Source organism: Amphibalanus amphitrite, unplaced genomic scaffold, assembly GCF_019059575.1.
Source record: "Amphibalanus amphitrite isolate SeventyFive unplaced genomic scaffold, NRLGWU_Aamphi_draft 000194F_arrow, whole genome shotgun sequence".
Taxonomy (NCBI): domain Eukaryota; kingdom Metazoa; phylum Arthropoda; class Thecostraca; order Balanomorpha; family Balanidae; genus Amphibalanus; species Amphibalanus amphitrite.
The window spans coordinates 641041-653078 of record NW_024881689.1 but is presented as its reverse complement, the minus strand read 5'-3'; the positions used below and the strand labels follow the sequence as shown (position 1 = coordinate 653078).

The 12038-nt window shown below is 49.2% G+C and overlaps 1 protein-coding gene across 1 annotated transcript in view; it reads left to right on the top strand.

Moving 5' to 3' along the window:
• The window catches only part of LOC122384630 (protein tweety-like), a 57880-nt gene extending 53954 nt beyond the window's left edge, over window positions 1-3926 (top strand). Inside the window, exon 14 of the mRNA XM_043372227.1 lies at window positions 1494-3926. Coding sequence (XP_043228162.1) covers window positions 1494-1571 — 78 coding nt within the window. The 3' untranslated portion in view covers window positions 1572-3926. The remainder of the gene's footprint in view (window positions 1-1493) is intronic.
• Window positions 3927-12038: the final 8112 nt, after the last annotated feature.

The window sequence follows — 12038 nt, the reverse complement described above, 5'->3', positions numbered from 1 at the left end:
TATTCTTGGCGCACTAAAGACGCACCTCATGACCTTTGCTGAGAGCTCGCCGGCACAAAATCCCTTCACTAGCTGAGCAGCACTGAGCTGGGGTCCGCGCTTCACCTGGTGACCTGAGGCCAGTTTAAGCAACGGAAAAATCGCGGGCTGCGCCTATATTTAGCCGAAGGTCGCCCACGTGTTTCGCCAGCCACGCGAAAAAACGTTGATGTGAAAACTAATGTAAGCCAGTCTAATTAAATGGTTTCACATCAGCAGAAATCTTTTCGCATGTCTTGTTAATCTTGTAGGAGACTTTTATGAATAAAAAGGTCGCAACTCGCGATTTTCGTGCTGGTAAAACTAAAAAAGGACTTTGCCTGGCATGACCTGACCTCCCCTGACTCTACCCTGACCTGACTCTGGCCTGACTGACTGGACCTGACCCGCCGTGTGTCTCGACAGGGAGCTTTGTCCCCCCCCTACCCTGACCTGACCTGACTCTGGCCTGACTGACTGGACCTGACCCGCCGTGTGTCTCGACAGGGAGCTTTGTCCCCCCCCCTACCCTGACCTGACCTGACCTGACCCCCCGTGTGTGCCCACGGGCGGATCCAGCCGTTTTCAAAGGGAGGGGCCAAAGCCGGCCAAAAGGTCAGGTCTCCGAAGGTTATCAATGACAAAATCTCCCGCTTTTCATATACTTGGATTAATTGGGATTGGAAGTGAGGATTTATTGACTTATCTTGCATGCATGTCGTCATTTTTGTGAATTGCAGTCCTGAGGAGATTTCTAAAGGGGGAATTTGATTTGGAAAGGGGAGGGCAAATCATGTTTTAGCCGCCCTCACTTTGGCCCGGTTGCCCCCCCCCCCCCTCCTGGATCCGCCAGTGTGTGCCTACATGGAGCCGTGCCGCCCCCTGACCTGACCTGACCTGACTGACTGACCCGCCATGTGTCAACAGGGACCTGTGTCCCTGACCTGACCTGACCTGACCTGACTGACCTGACCCGCCGTGTGCCTACATGGAGCCGTGCCGCCCCCTGACCTGACAAGACTGACCTGACCTAACCTGACCTGACCCGCCGTGTGTCTCGACAAGGAGCTGTGTCCCCCCCTCCCCTACTCTGACCTGACCTGACCCGCCGTGTCTCGACAAGGAGCTGTGTCCCCCCCCCCCTACCCTGACCTGACCTGACCCGCCGTGTGTCTCGACAAGGAGCTGTGTCCCCCCCCCTCCCCTACCCTGACCTGACCTGACCCGCCGTGTCTCGACAAGGAGCTGTGTCCCCCCCCCCCTACCCTGACCTGACCTGACCCGCCGTGTGTCTCGATAAGGAGCTGTGTCCCCCCCCCCTCCCCTACCCTGACCTGACCTGACCCGCCGTGTCTCGACAGGGAGCTGTGCCCCCCCCCCCCCCCTGACCTGACCTGACTCACCGTGTCTCCACAGGGAGCTGGTCCCGCCCCCTCCCCTACCCTGACCTGACCTGACCTGCTGTGTCTCCCCAGGGAGCCGTCCCGCCGCCATCCTATACAGCTGCCCTGATGCAGATGCCCGACGGCTCAGACTACGACAACTACAGCTAGATGACGTCAGCAACGTCAGTGATGTCGGCGGACACCACGGCGACGTCATCAGTGACGTGGCAATGTCTCTAAACATCGCCCGCCAGGTGATCGTCAGATATCTGATGTCACATCACAAAGACTGGTATCCCCGAGTCAACGTCACTAAGCAGAAACTGATGTGGTGTGGACGACTGATGGTGAGCTGTGATGGACTTATGATGTAGCAGCGACTGATGTTGGGTCAGATGAATTGGGAAGAGAGACTTTGAATGTGTAAAGAGAGACACCAGTGAGGGTAACTTCGAGAGGAGCTTCGGTAGGAACGAAGTGCTAACTTGTAAAGCGAAGAGAAGGCATGCCACACAAAGACTGGTGTTAGTGTTGAGAAGGCACCGTTTGAGAAAAGTTGCCGCTTGCTAAGATACCGCTTTTGTCCTGTCTTCAGCGTGTATCGTGAAGTGTTGTAAGCAAGGAGGGTGTTTTCCGTGACAGTATGGACTTGTGTGACCACGCGGTTGTAACTTTTGGCGGACGCATTGGTTTGAGCAGTTGCTGTCATAGGAAAGAACCGGACTAAAGACGGCTGGATTGGCGAATCGTGTCAATCCGTTAGTTTTCCTCTTTTCGGACCAACGCTGGGTTGCAAGAGAACAGCACGGAGAAACTGTTGATGCAGTGACCCTGGAACCGATATGGTGTTTATAGCTACATAGATCTAGATGATCTGTGCTCAGATGAGAACTAGAACTCAAAGCAGTGATCTTGCCCGTTTGTAGGTCGAGCAGTTGAGCAGATTTTCCGCGCAAGACGCGGGATGCCGTGTGTTCCTTTTTAGACGATAATTCCTCCAGGGAATGGAAGCAGAAACGTCTTTCCAAACAGACAAGCTTGGGTCAATTTAGAAGTTTCTCAGAGTTTGACTGTTCACAAAGACTGACTTGAAGTGCTTTTGTAATTATTTTTACGCGTAGAAGTGTTCGTTTTAATTTCTTACCGAGAAGTAGCTCATTTATTCAAGAGAGACAGTAGACACGTCTTTGTTTTCTGATAAGACGCTAGTCTGAAGAGAAGTTTTCGTTTTGTAAGTTAATGCGAGACGAAAGCGAGGTCCAAGCTGCTGAAGAGAAGCTTCAGCGATGCTGTGTTCCTTGAAACCTTAGCTTATTTGATGCGCCCTTTGCAATCGCTTTCTATAGTTGCCTGAAGTTGTGCCCTAGTATAGTCATGCGTGTTGCTCGTTGAACGTTGCCGATGCATCTTGATTGCAATCGTTTGCAACCTCCTCAGGGGTAAGGAGATGGAAATAGGCACGTGCTGCGACCGCTTACCAGCGTGTTTTCCACGAGCTTCTGCGGCGCTGCCTAATGTATAAACTCGCGTATCAATTAGTTCGTCTTCTGTATCAGTTCACCTTATTTTTGTATGAGAAGTCACATTTCATATACGAACTGTAGATCGCGCTAGGGCGGTTGTGACTCGCTCCTGCCCCTTGCTTGCCGTTTACTGGAAACGCTAATAATGACGTCATTGATCTTTTAGGAGAAACTGCGTTTTAGTTGTGACGGCCAGTGCATCTGGGTCCAATTTTTCTCCATTTAAACACTTCACCATAACCAAATTTCCACGCAACGTCATTTCATGACTAAAGTACGGTATACTGCTTGCTCTAGAATGTCGTATGCTGATGTAATTAACAGTAGAAGTGCTTGCTTTACTGGTGTAATATTTGATCACGGTTGAGAAGTTGGTGTTCATTTTGTGCGTTTGTAGGACCGGCGGAGCATATAGTGTATATATTTGAGTTATCCATATAGTCTGTGCAATGCAGAACGCCGTTCGATCTCCATTCCTGCTTCTGCTAAATGTTGGCCTCGCTGTCGAACTAAATGCCTGGCAAAATGTCTCAGCCTGTCTGGCCTCAGTACCCATCTCGTGCTGTAACTATGCTGTCTGTCTTCCGTTCTGCGTATATGATATCTACACTGTTGTAATACTTGTATCGACAATGTGACTGAGAGACTTGCCGACATGTTGTGTTTTCCTTTTACACCGCCGTAATATCCACGCTGTGACTGCGAAGCTGCGTTTCTTTTGTATCTATTCATATGCTGCTTTCAAAGAATGCTGTTCCTTTCTGTCGCTGATAAATATCCCTATGTTTTCTATATCTGTACATCTTTTTCTGTATCGTATGTAGCCTGTTCTAGCTATAGATAAATTAGGCGATGTCTTTCATCGCCTGCTTTCTTGCCGCTTCCATTGCCGATCTCATTGGTGGTTTACGTGTGCGTGTTTAACTGCAGATCAAACGAACACCAGTGGCTAGTGCAAGGTTAACACGCATTCTAGACAATACAACCTCTTTGAAACGTTCATGCGTGTTTTTCTCCTCAGCTGGGGGCGTCGTGCGGCACAGATTTAGTTCTCCTTCGGTGGGGACTGGGGAGTGCTCGATTTGGAACACAAAGGGACGGAGAGGTGCTGGTGGGATGTCCACGAGACGGATTACGCCTTGAGATTTACCCGATTGCACACCACGGATTATTCGAGAATGAATATAATTTGAAAACGAGTTATATGGTAGGCCTCCAGATTCCTATCAACTTCAGAATGCTGTCCAGGTGTAGCTTCCTTCGCCTACACTAGGTTCTGCGGTGTTTATCCGTTCTCGTTTAACCGTCAGGCTGTCAGAGCTGGTTCCAAGCTCGCGCACGGATTAACACTTAACCTACACGTAACTTAACCCGCGCGGGGCTGGGGGGGGTAAATTTTACCCCCCCTCGCGAATTTTTGCGATATCTCAAAAACGGCGGCGCGCAGCGCCGCCAAACTTTCAGTACCTTTTCTTACATCAATTTGACACGTTCCCTGAAAATTTGAGCGAAATCCGTCGGAAAATTTTTGAGAAATTGACGTTTTAGTGACGTCATGTTCGCCATTTTCGCCTCAAAAACGGCAAAAGTTCAAACGCCGCTAACATCTTCATTTTTAAAGGAATCAAGACGTAACAAAAAAGGTTATACGTAATTTTACTTTGTCTATCAAATGGCTATCTCGGTTTTTTGAAAATTTTGGATTTTGGCCTAAATTTTTTCAAAAAACTGACTTTTTTGGAAAAATCATTATAAAATCCAAAATTTTGAGTCTATCAAAAAAACCGGAATATATGTCAGAGAAGTGGTCTATGTGCACCTACATACCAAATTTTAGAAGAATCAGTTTAAAAAATGTGGGAGTTATTCAAAATTTTATGACGTCACGACACACAAAATTTTTGAAAAATGACTTTTTTGGAAGTTCTAGACCTTGTACGGAAACAAAAATAGCACCATTCGATTCGCCGTGAAAAACTGCATCAGATAGACACCTTTTTAGGCCTTAACAACCAACTTCAAAATTTGACCTCACTTGACCTGACCTGGACCTGACCCCGACCTGAAATTCATCCAGAGGTGGTCCAAATCACTTATTGAGTGTGCCTATTGAATTCTATGAGTAAAATGACCCATAAAACATGTGTCGCACATGCCCTTTTCTATATTTTGTTTTTTGGTGACCTGACCTGACCTGACCTGACCTTGACCTTGACCTCTGAATGATATTGTATGCAACGAATATTGTCTTGGTAGCCTATGAACACGTTTTGGGCGATCAGTCTCAGTCCATGACTCCATTCTTCGGCAACTACGGTGCAAGGCCGATACTGTAGAAACTTGCAATTTGTACCCTTGACCTGACCTTGACCTTGACCTCAAACTTTAAATTAAGTACATGTTTTTAGTAGTTCGTGATGAGAGCTTTCGATTGGCGTTTGAATTTTCCAAATCGGACCATTAGTTCGGGAGATAACAGGGGGGGTAAAATTTACCCCCCCCCCCCCAGCCCCGCGCGTTCGGCTGGAGACCCCAGCCCCGCGCGGGTTAATTACCCGGCAAATACAGTCGATCTCATGCCGCACCGCGCCTCCCCATCGACCAATCGTCGGTCACGCTACATCGCTCAACCAATGACCGGTGCGGACGCAGTCTACCGACGCACGCAGCGACCGACGAGCTTTATAAAACCGTCGTTGGCTGCCGTCGGCAGTCAGAGAAAGCTTCCGAGCTTGGAGCGGCGGGTGCTGAGCCCTGGTGAACTCGGGCAAAGTGAGCCGCAACAGTCGACACGATTTTGAGTCGCCCATCGCTGATATACCAGAAGAGACTGGTCTGTGAAGAGGGTTTGAGAACAGAAGAGGAGTCTGTGCTTATTAGTCTCCTTGAGAGCAAGAGTGGTAGAATCAGAAAGTGGAGTCCTATTCCACCTCTGATTGACCACAAAGGGACCGTCCAAGACAGAGTGCGTCTAAGCCGAAAACAGTCAAGTACCATTGACGAAAATCAGCTGGAAGAAGCCGACGTGTAATCACTTCCAGAGACGGGCCCGCCTGTTATACATCTGAACTCTGACAAACACCCGTTCGAGACCACCTCTGGAGCGATGTCTGTGCGCTCCGTCTCCAGTCCCAGCGGACTCGACACCTCGCTCAGCCCGGCGGAGCGACCCGCGCCCCTGCTCCGCTCCCCCAGCGGACTCGACACCTCGCTCAGCCCGGCGGAGCGACCCGCGCCCCTGCTCCGCTCCCCCAGCGGACTCGACACCTCGCTCAGCCCGGCCGAGCGACCCGCGCCCCTGCTCCGCTCCCCCAGCGAGTGCCCCCGGCCCCGGCCGCGGCCGATCCTCTGCCGGAGTCACAGTCTGAGTGACACACGCTCGGGAACCAGCGCCAAGAGGTCGGTGACCTTCCAGCTGCCCGCCGGCAGTGACGGTGGCAGGAGCCGGGTCGCCGCCCTGGCCCACAGTCTGTGGAGGATGACCCGGACGGCGGGGCGGTCCAAACCCGAGAAGGCAGTGAAGAGGATCCTCCGGCAGCCGGTGGTGCATGTGTACCTTCGCGGGGCCTCCGGTCTGCCCACTCAGCGCGTGCCGCTGTCGGCGGTGGTGACGCGGCACCAGCACCAGCACTCTGCACCAGCAGCGGCCGTGTCATAGTTGGTGTCACTCTAGTGGTGGTGCGACTGGTGCCAGCTCCGGGGGTGCTGGGTGGACTGTATGGTTTGGTGCAGTGGTGCTGGTGCAGATTGTATCGGTGGTGTGACTGACTTGGTGACCAATGAGTGTTGGTGTATGCCTCTCGGCTGTTGGTGTTTTATGGAACTCTGGTGCTCCTGCGGCGTCCCTGTGATGGTGTAGAGAGTGCATGGTGCGTGTGACAAACTGTTGGTGAGGCCTGGTGTGCTGTTACGATTGTGATATCTGTTTGCGGAGTGTGTCTCTCAGGCGTTGTTACGGGCTCCCTGCCGGAGCGTAAACTCGTAACGCGTAATTCTGCGGTATACCGGGTGCATACCGTATACTGGGTGTATACTTGTATCGTGATGTTGCGGTATACTGCGTGTATCGTTTATTGCATATCAACAAGGTTGTCTTTGCACGGTGGCACGAGATTGATAGGTCAGAGGTGTTTGGGCGTGGTCGATGCGATCCGGTTAAGTCTAAAAACGATGAATTTCAACGTCAAGCGAGACGTGGTTCCGAAACGTTTTAAACGAACGTTAGATAATGATGGAGTTAGGAGATAGTCTGTTTCTTACGTTCTTTAACATTCCTGGTAACGAAAATCTTACGTTCCCTCGTGCTTGGCACAGGAATGCGCCAATTACGCTTCACATTGACACACGCCGATGGATGCGGATCCAGCAGCAACAATATCCTTTATTCTTCATGAACCTCTCACATTCTACGCTTTTAGGAAGAGCTACGGGTCAATAACCAGTCTTATCTGACCCTCCGGTTTACTTTTATTCTTTTCGATCGTCATACGGCTTGTAGAACACCCAGTCCCCGTTTCCTAAACGAGAAGAGGAGAAATGAGCAGCAATAGGTGCACAAAGTTTGAGGCGTCTGACCGCGGCGTTCGGAGGATAACAGGAGTTGTCGACAGGATTCGGAGCTTATTAGCGGGATTTTATGAACAATATACCTACAATGAATAGCTCACATCGGAAATACGGTAACGCTTGACGAGTTACAAGAAATCAACACTGCATAGGGATCGTTATTGTTAACGGGCAAAGTCGAGCCATGGATGAGATAATAATGGATTGGTGTCTTCGCAGTTTTTGGCGACATTGAGCTCAGGCCTGCCATCTAGCGGGATAACTATCGTAAGTTAGGAGCAAGCCGAGCGAACGCCGCTGATTAGCATTGTGACACACGGAAGTGTGGTGTAGTAGCAGGCTTGTTGTGCAATTTTTCAAAAGGTTATATCTTTATATGTCAGTAAAAGCAAAGAAATTAATAGATTTATGTGCAGGGTCAGTAATAAGATAAGCAGTTCCATGTTATTTCTTCATTAAATCGTGAAACAGGGAGTTATTGGAGACTTCGCCAGCACGTGTCGTTTTCGCTATTTTTCACACGAGTCTTTACTTGGCCTAAATCAAACAAACTGTCCGATCAAAGAACAAGACGAACGTAAGTACTATCGATAAGCCTAATGAAAAAGTTAAACGGAATTGCTAACGTCATTGCAGCTCAACATGTCATTCAAGACGCTCTATGAAAAGGACCCAACCAGTGCTGCGTAGTTTATGAAATTTCAGTGACTTTGGCTCCAACTCCGATTCCGGTATCCAAATATCGACTCCGACTCCTCCGGGCAGAACTGTCGATTCACACAGACTCCGACTCCGACTCCGATTCTGCAGCCCTGGTAAGTCTGTGGAGTCGATGACTTTTCGGTGACGTTCGACTCATACTCCGACTACAGCTTTTATAAATCAATCAACCGACTCCGAGTCGGAACAGACAGAACCGCTGGCTCTGACTACAACTCCGCAGCCCTGGCCCAGATAGCCGCCTAAAACAACTTTGATATGTGATCTTCTTCGTACATTGTTTTATTACCATTACATTACATTGTTTGTTTGTTATTTTAACCCTCGCATGTGTAGGGGGGGGGGTCGGATGGACCCCCCCCCATGGTTTTTCGCGAATAACTCGCGTAAAAAGCGGCCGATCGCGACGAAACTTTCAGTACCCTCGCATTGATCAATTTTACACCTACCCTGAAAATTTCATGACCCTGACCCAAATGACCTTTGACCTGTGACCTCTTTTCCGAGACCATGTTTGGCGCCCTGTTCATGAAGTCTGCGGCCGCTGCGGCCGGCCGCAGGCTCTAAGCTCCGCCCATTTTTGAAACGTCATCACTCACTCGGCCGCAGCAGCGTTCCATGAACAGCGTCTGCTGTCGAAATAGTTTCCGACAATTGTTTACAACTGAAGCACACTGGTAGATAATTTGTTTACAAAATCGATTCCATGACAACACGGCTTGCGCCTATTTGACTTCAGTGCGCCAAGTTCAGTGCAATTAGTTTTCTTGAGGCTCGGCGGTCGCTGGATTGCGGCCGCAGAGATCGCAGCGGCCGCAGCAAGATGACGTCATACATTCGTCATACTACATGAGCCCCGCCCCTTTTTGTGACGTAACAACCCGGCTGGCCGCAGCGACCGCAGCGGCCGCAGCGACCGCCGGGGTTCATGAACAGGGCCCGGAATCGCGATTCGGCGTACGTCGGCTCGCATTAGCCGCGCGTTTGCAAGCTTTTCGTGGTTTCAAACGTTCAAACATGTGATGTGATGTTGCTCCCATGCATTAGGGTGGGTGTCAAGGTCACCTGAAGGTCAGGTCAGGTCATTGACCTTTGGTGACCTCGGGTGACCTCGGTTCACTTTTTCGAGTTTTACATGTTTCTAGGCTAGTTTTTGGAGCTGAATTCGAATTTAGCAAACATTTGAACATTTACGAAGTAGTTTTGGTGCCTTCGTAACATGTTACAAAGCTGTCAGAGGCGGTTGACACGTACTACAAATACCCGTCACGACGCCTACTGGTTGACCTGACCTGACCTGACCCGACCTGGTCTAAATGCTTAAAGACATCATCTGTGATCAAAACTAACACGATATTCGTGATCAGCACCCCGAAAAAACCCTGTAGCAGCCACACTTTACGACTTTCTAATAGGTCCCGATTTTCCCGACTTTGGGTCATTGACCTGACCTGGAAGGTCAACCAATGACCTAGGACCTTAAAATTGGGTATCATCGGCTTCCTCTCGTCACGGGCAACACGCTCGTTTTTTCCGCGAAGCTCTAGCTCGATCAGGGGCCAAACGGCAAGGGGGGGTCCAACCGACCCCCCCCCCCTACACATTAGAAGCTGGAAAACGCCGCACACATGCGAGGGTTAAACAAGGAGTATTTCATCGTTTTCCTAACAACTCTGCACCAATGTAAGCACTGATCAATGCAGTGCGAGCATCGATGTGACATTTTTGTATGACCACGTTTGAGTTATCCACCCAGCCGTTCTTGAGATATGGAAGCGGCACCCCGCACGTGCGCACGTGCAGTAGCACCCCCATAGTGACACATGGAAATGCATTGGCCACTGGGTGCCTAACTGTTGACGAAGTTATACTGTAATGGGTCCAGCCATTGCGGAGTTACTTTATGTGAACAATTTCGACACCCCTAAGTTGGCACGTGGCACATGCCGTAACATTAACTAAGATGAAGAAAATCGGGCGAAATTCGGAGAAGAAGGAATAACCCTACCAAATATGTATGACATATTGTCAAACTGCTGTAGCATTGTGAGTCAATGACCATATAAAAGGTTGTGCAAGCCGATGGGACTGGGCGTTTCAATACACACCGTCTTACGCATTTTATTTTCGTTATTACCTAAAGGCTGCTTGACGTTTTTGGTTTTCAAGCATTTAAGACATTTTCTGTCGTCTCAGGTCCAGTAAGATTACCTCCAACTCGTGGGAATATGCACTTTAAGCCAACTAACACACCACACCCACGTGTGTCATAATGCTGAGAGATGGCGTTTACTCGCCTTGCTCCTAACTTACGATAATTCTCCCGCTAGATGGCAGGCCTGATCCCAATGTCGCGGATCCCAATGTTAATTTCCACGAGACACCAATCCAGTGTTATATCATCCATGGTCGAGCTTTATCAATATTGAAGAGCTTGGGACACGATTTGAACAAACAGTTATCACCGTAACGCGACTGTGGGTATTAGTGATGTCAAATACAGAAAATCAGGATACCGATACCAAACCAAATACCAACCCAAACCATGGGAAAATACCGAAACCGAACCAACTTAGGAATATTAGGGAAATACCAACTTTTTACCAAATTCACGGCCTCTTATACATACATTAGCGAGCATTCATAATACCAACAAAATACCAAAAACATTAGGATTGAAATACCAAATACCAAGTTGGTATCGGTTTGGTATCGGTACCTATACCAAAAAGTTGGTATCCGATTGACATCTCTAGTGGGTATCTTCAAGCTCGATTGATCATGGAATTGTGAAATAATGCTCTGTCTTTGTCTTTAAAAGGTATTCTGTGAGAGTTATGCCAGTCTCTTGTCGGTCTCCTATCTCGCTTCTCCACCGGGCTGCTAAGCGGGCCTTGCGGCACAGCATCGTCTCAGGCGTACGACTGTGGCGCCATCTTTTGATAGAAATATCAGTATGGTACGGTTCGTATTGATTTCATTGGATTCAATACTTTGACCAGGGCAGATCGCGTGGGACTAATGGCTTGAGACCTTAATTTTCGGGTGGTAATCAATGTGACAGCCATTGCTGTTCTCGGATCGAGAAAAGTTGAGCTGAGTTGAGGGTGGAAGGTAGAAACGGCCGAAATACCAGCTCCGGAGAAAGGATCAGTGGCAAGGCTGGATTCATTAGTAGCAGCGACTAAACCAAGAGTATGCATTTATCATCTACGTTATCAAGCATCCAACGATACATGTTAGATCTGGATAGCATAAATATTAACTTATATGCCTTGCATAGGTACCTATGCATGGGGACCCAACTAAGCTGACTACATTGAAGCAAGCACGGCTGCTGTATTACGGCAGTGGTGGTGCCACCTTCGGCGCTAGACAAACTAGAGCTTCCTTTGCACAGAAGGTGGCGCTGCTCAGTGCCCAGGCAGCTGGCACCCAGGGTATATTGAGTGAAGCTGGGACCACTGCCACTTAGCATTTGTAGCCGATAGTTATCATCAGACAGCAAGGCTATCATATCAGTTGCATTGAGTTGAATGGAAGTGTCGCATTGGCCGCTCGATGCTAACCGGATGCTAGTGTGGAGCGGCAACTGGTGTTTCGACACATACCGGAGGTCATTGAAGGTCTCACAAACCGGATGACGGTTCGCCCGCAACGATGGCCAATGACCGATATCGTTTTGGCCAGTGGGATGTTTTTGATGAAAACACTTTTGATGTTTGGGCATGTACTGGTGGTGCATCTCCCAGCGTGGATCAGTTAGCTCTAGGCTCTAGTGCATGTAACTACAGACTTCAGCACTAACATCGGTACTGCTCACAAT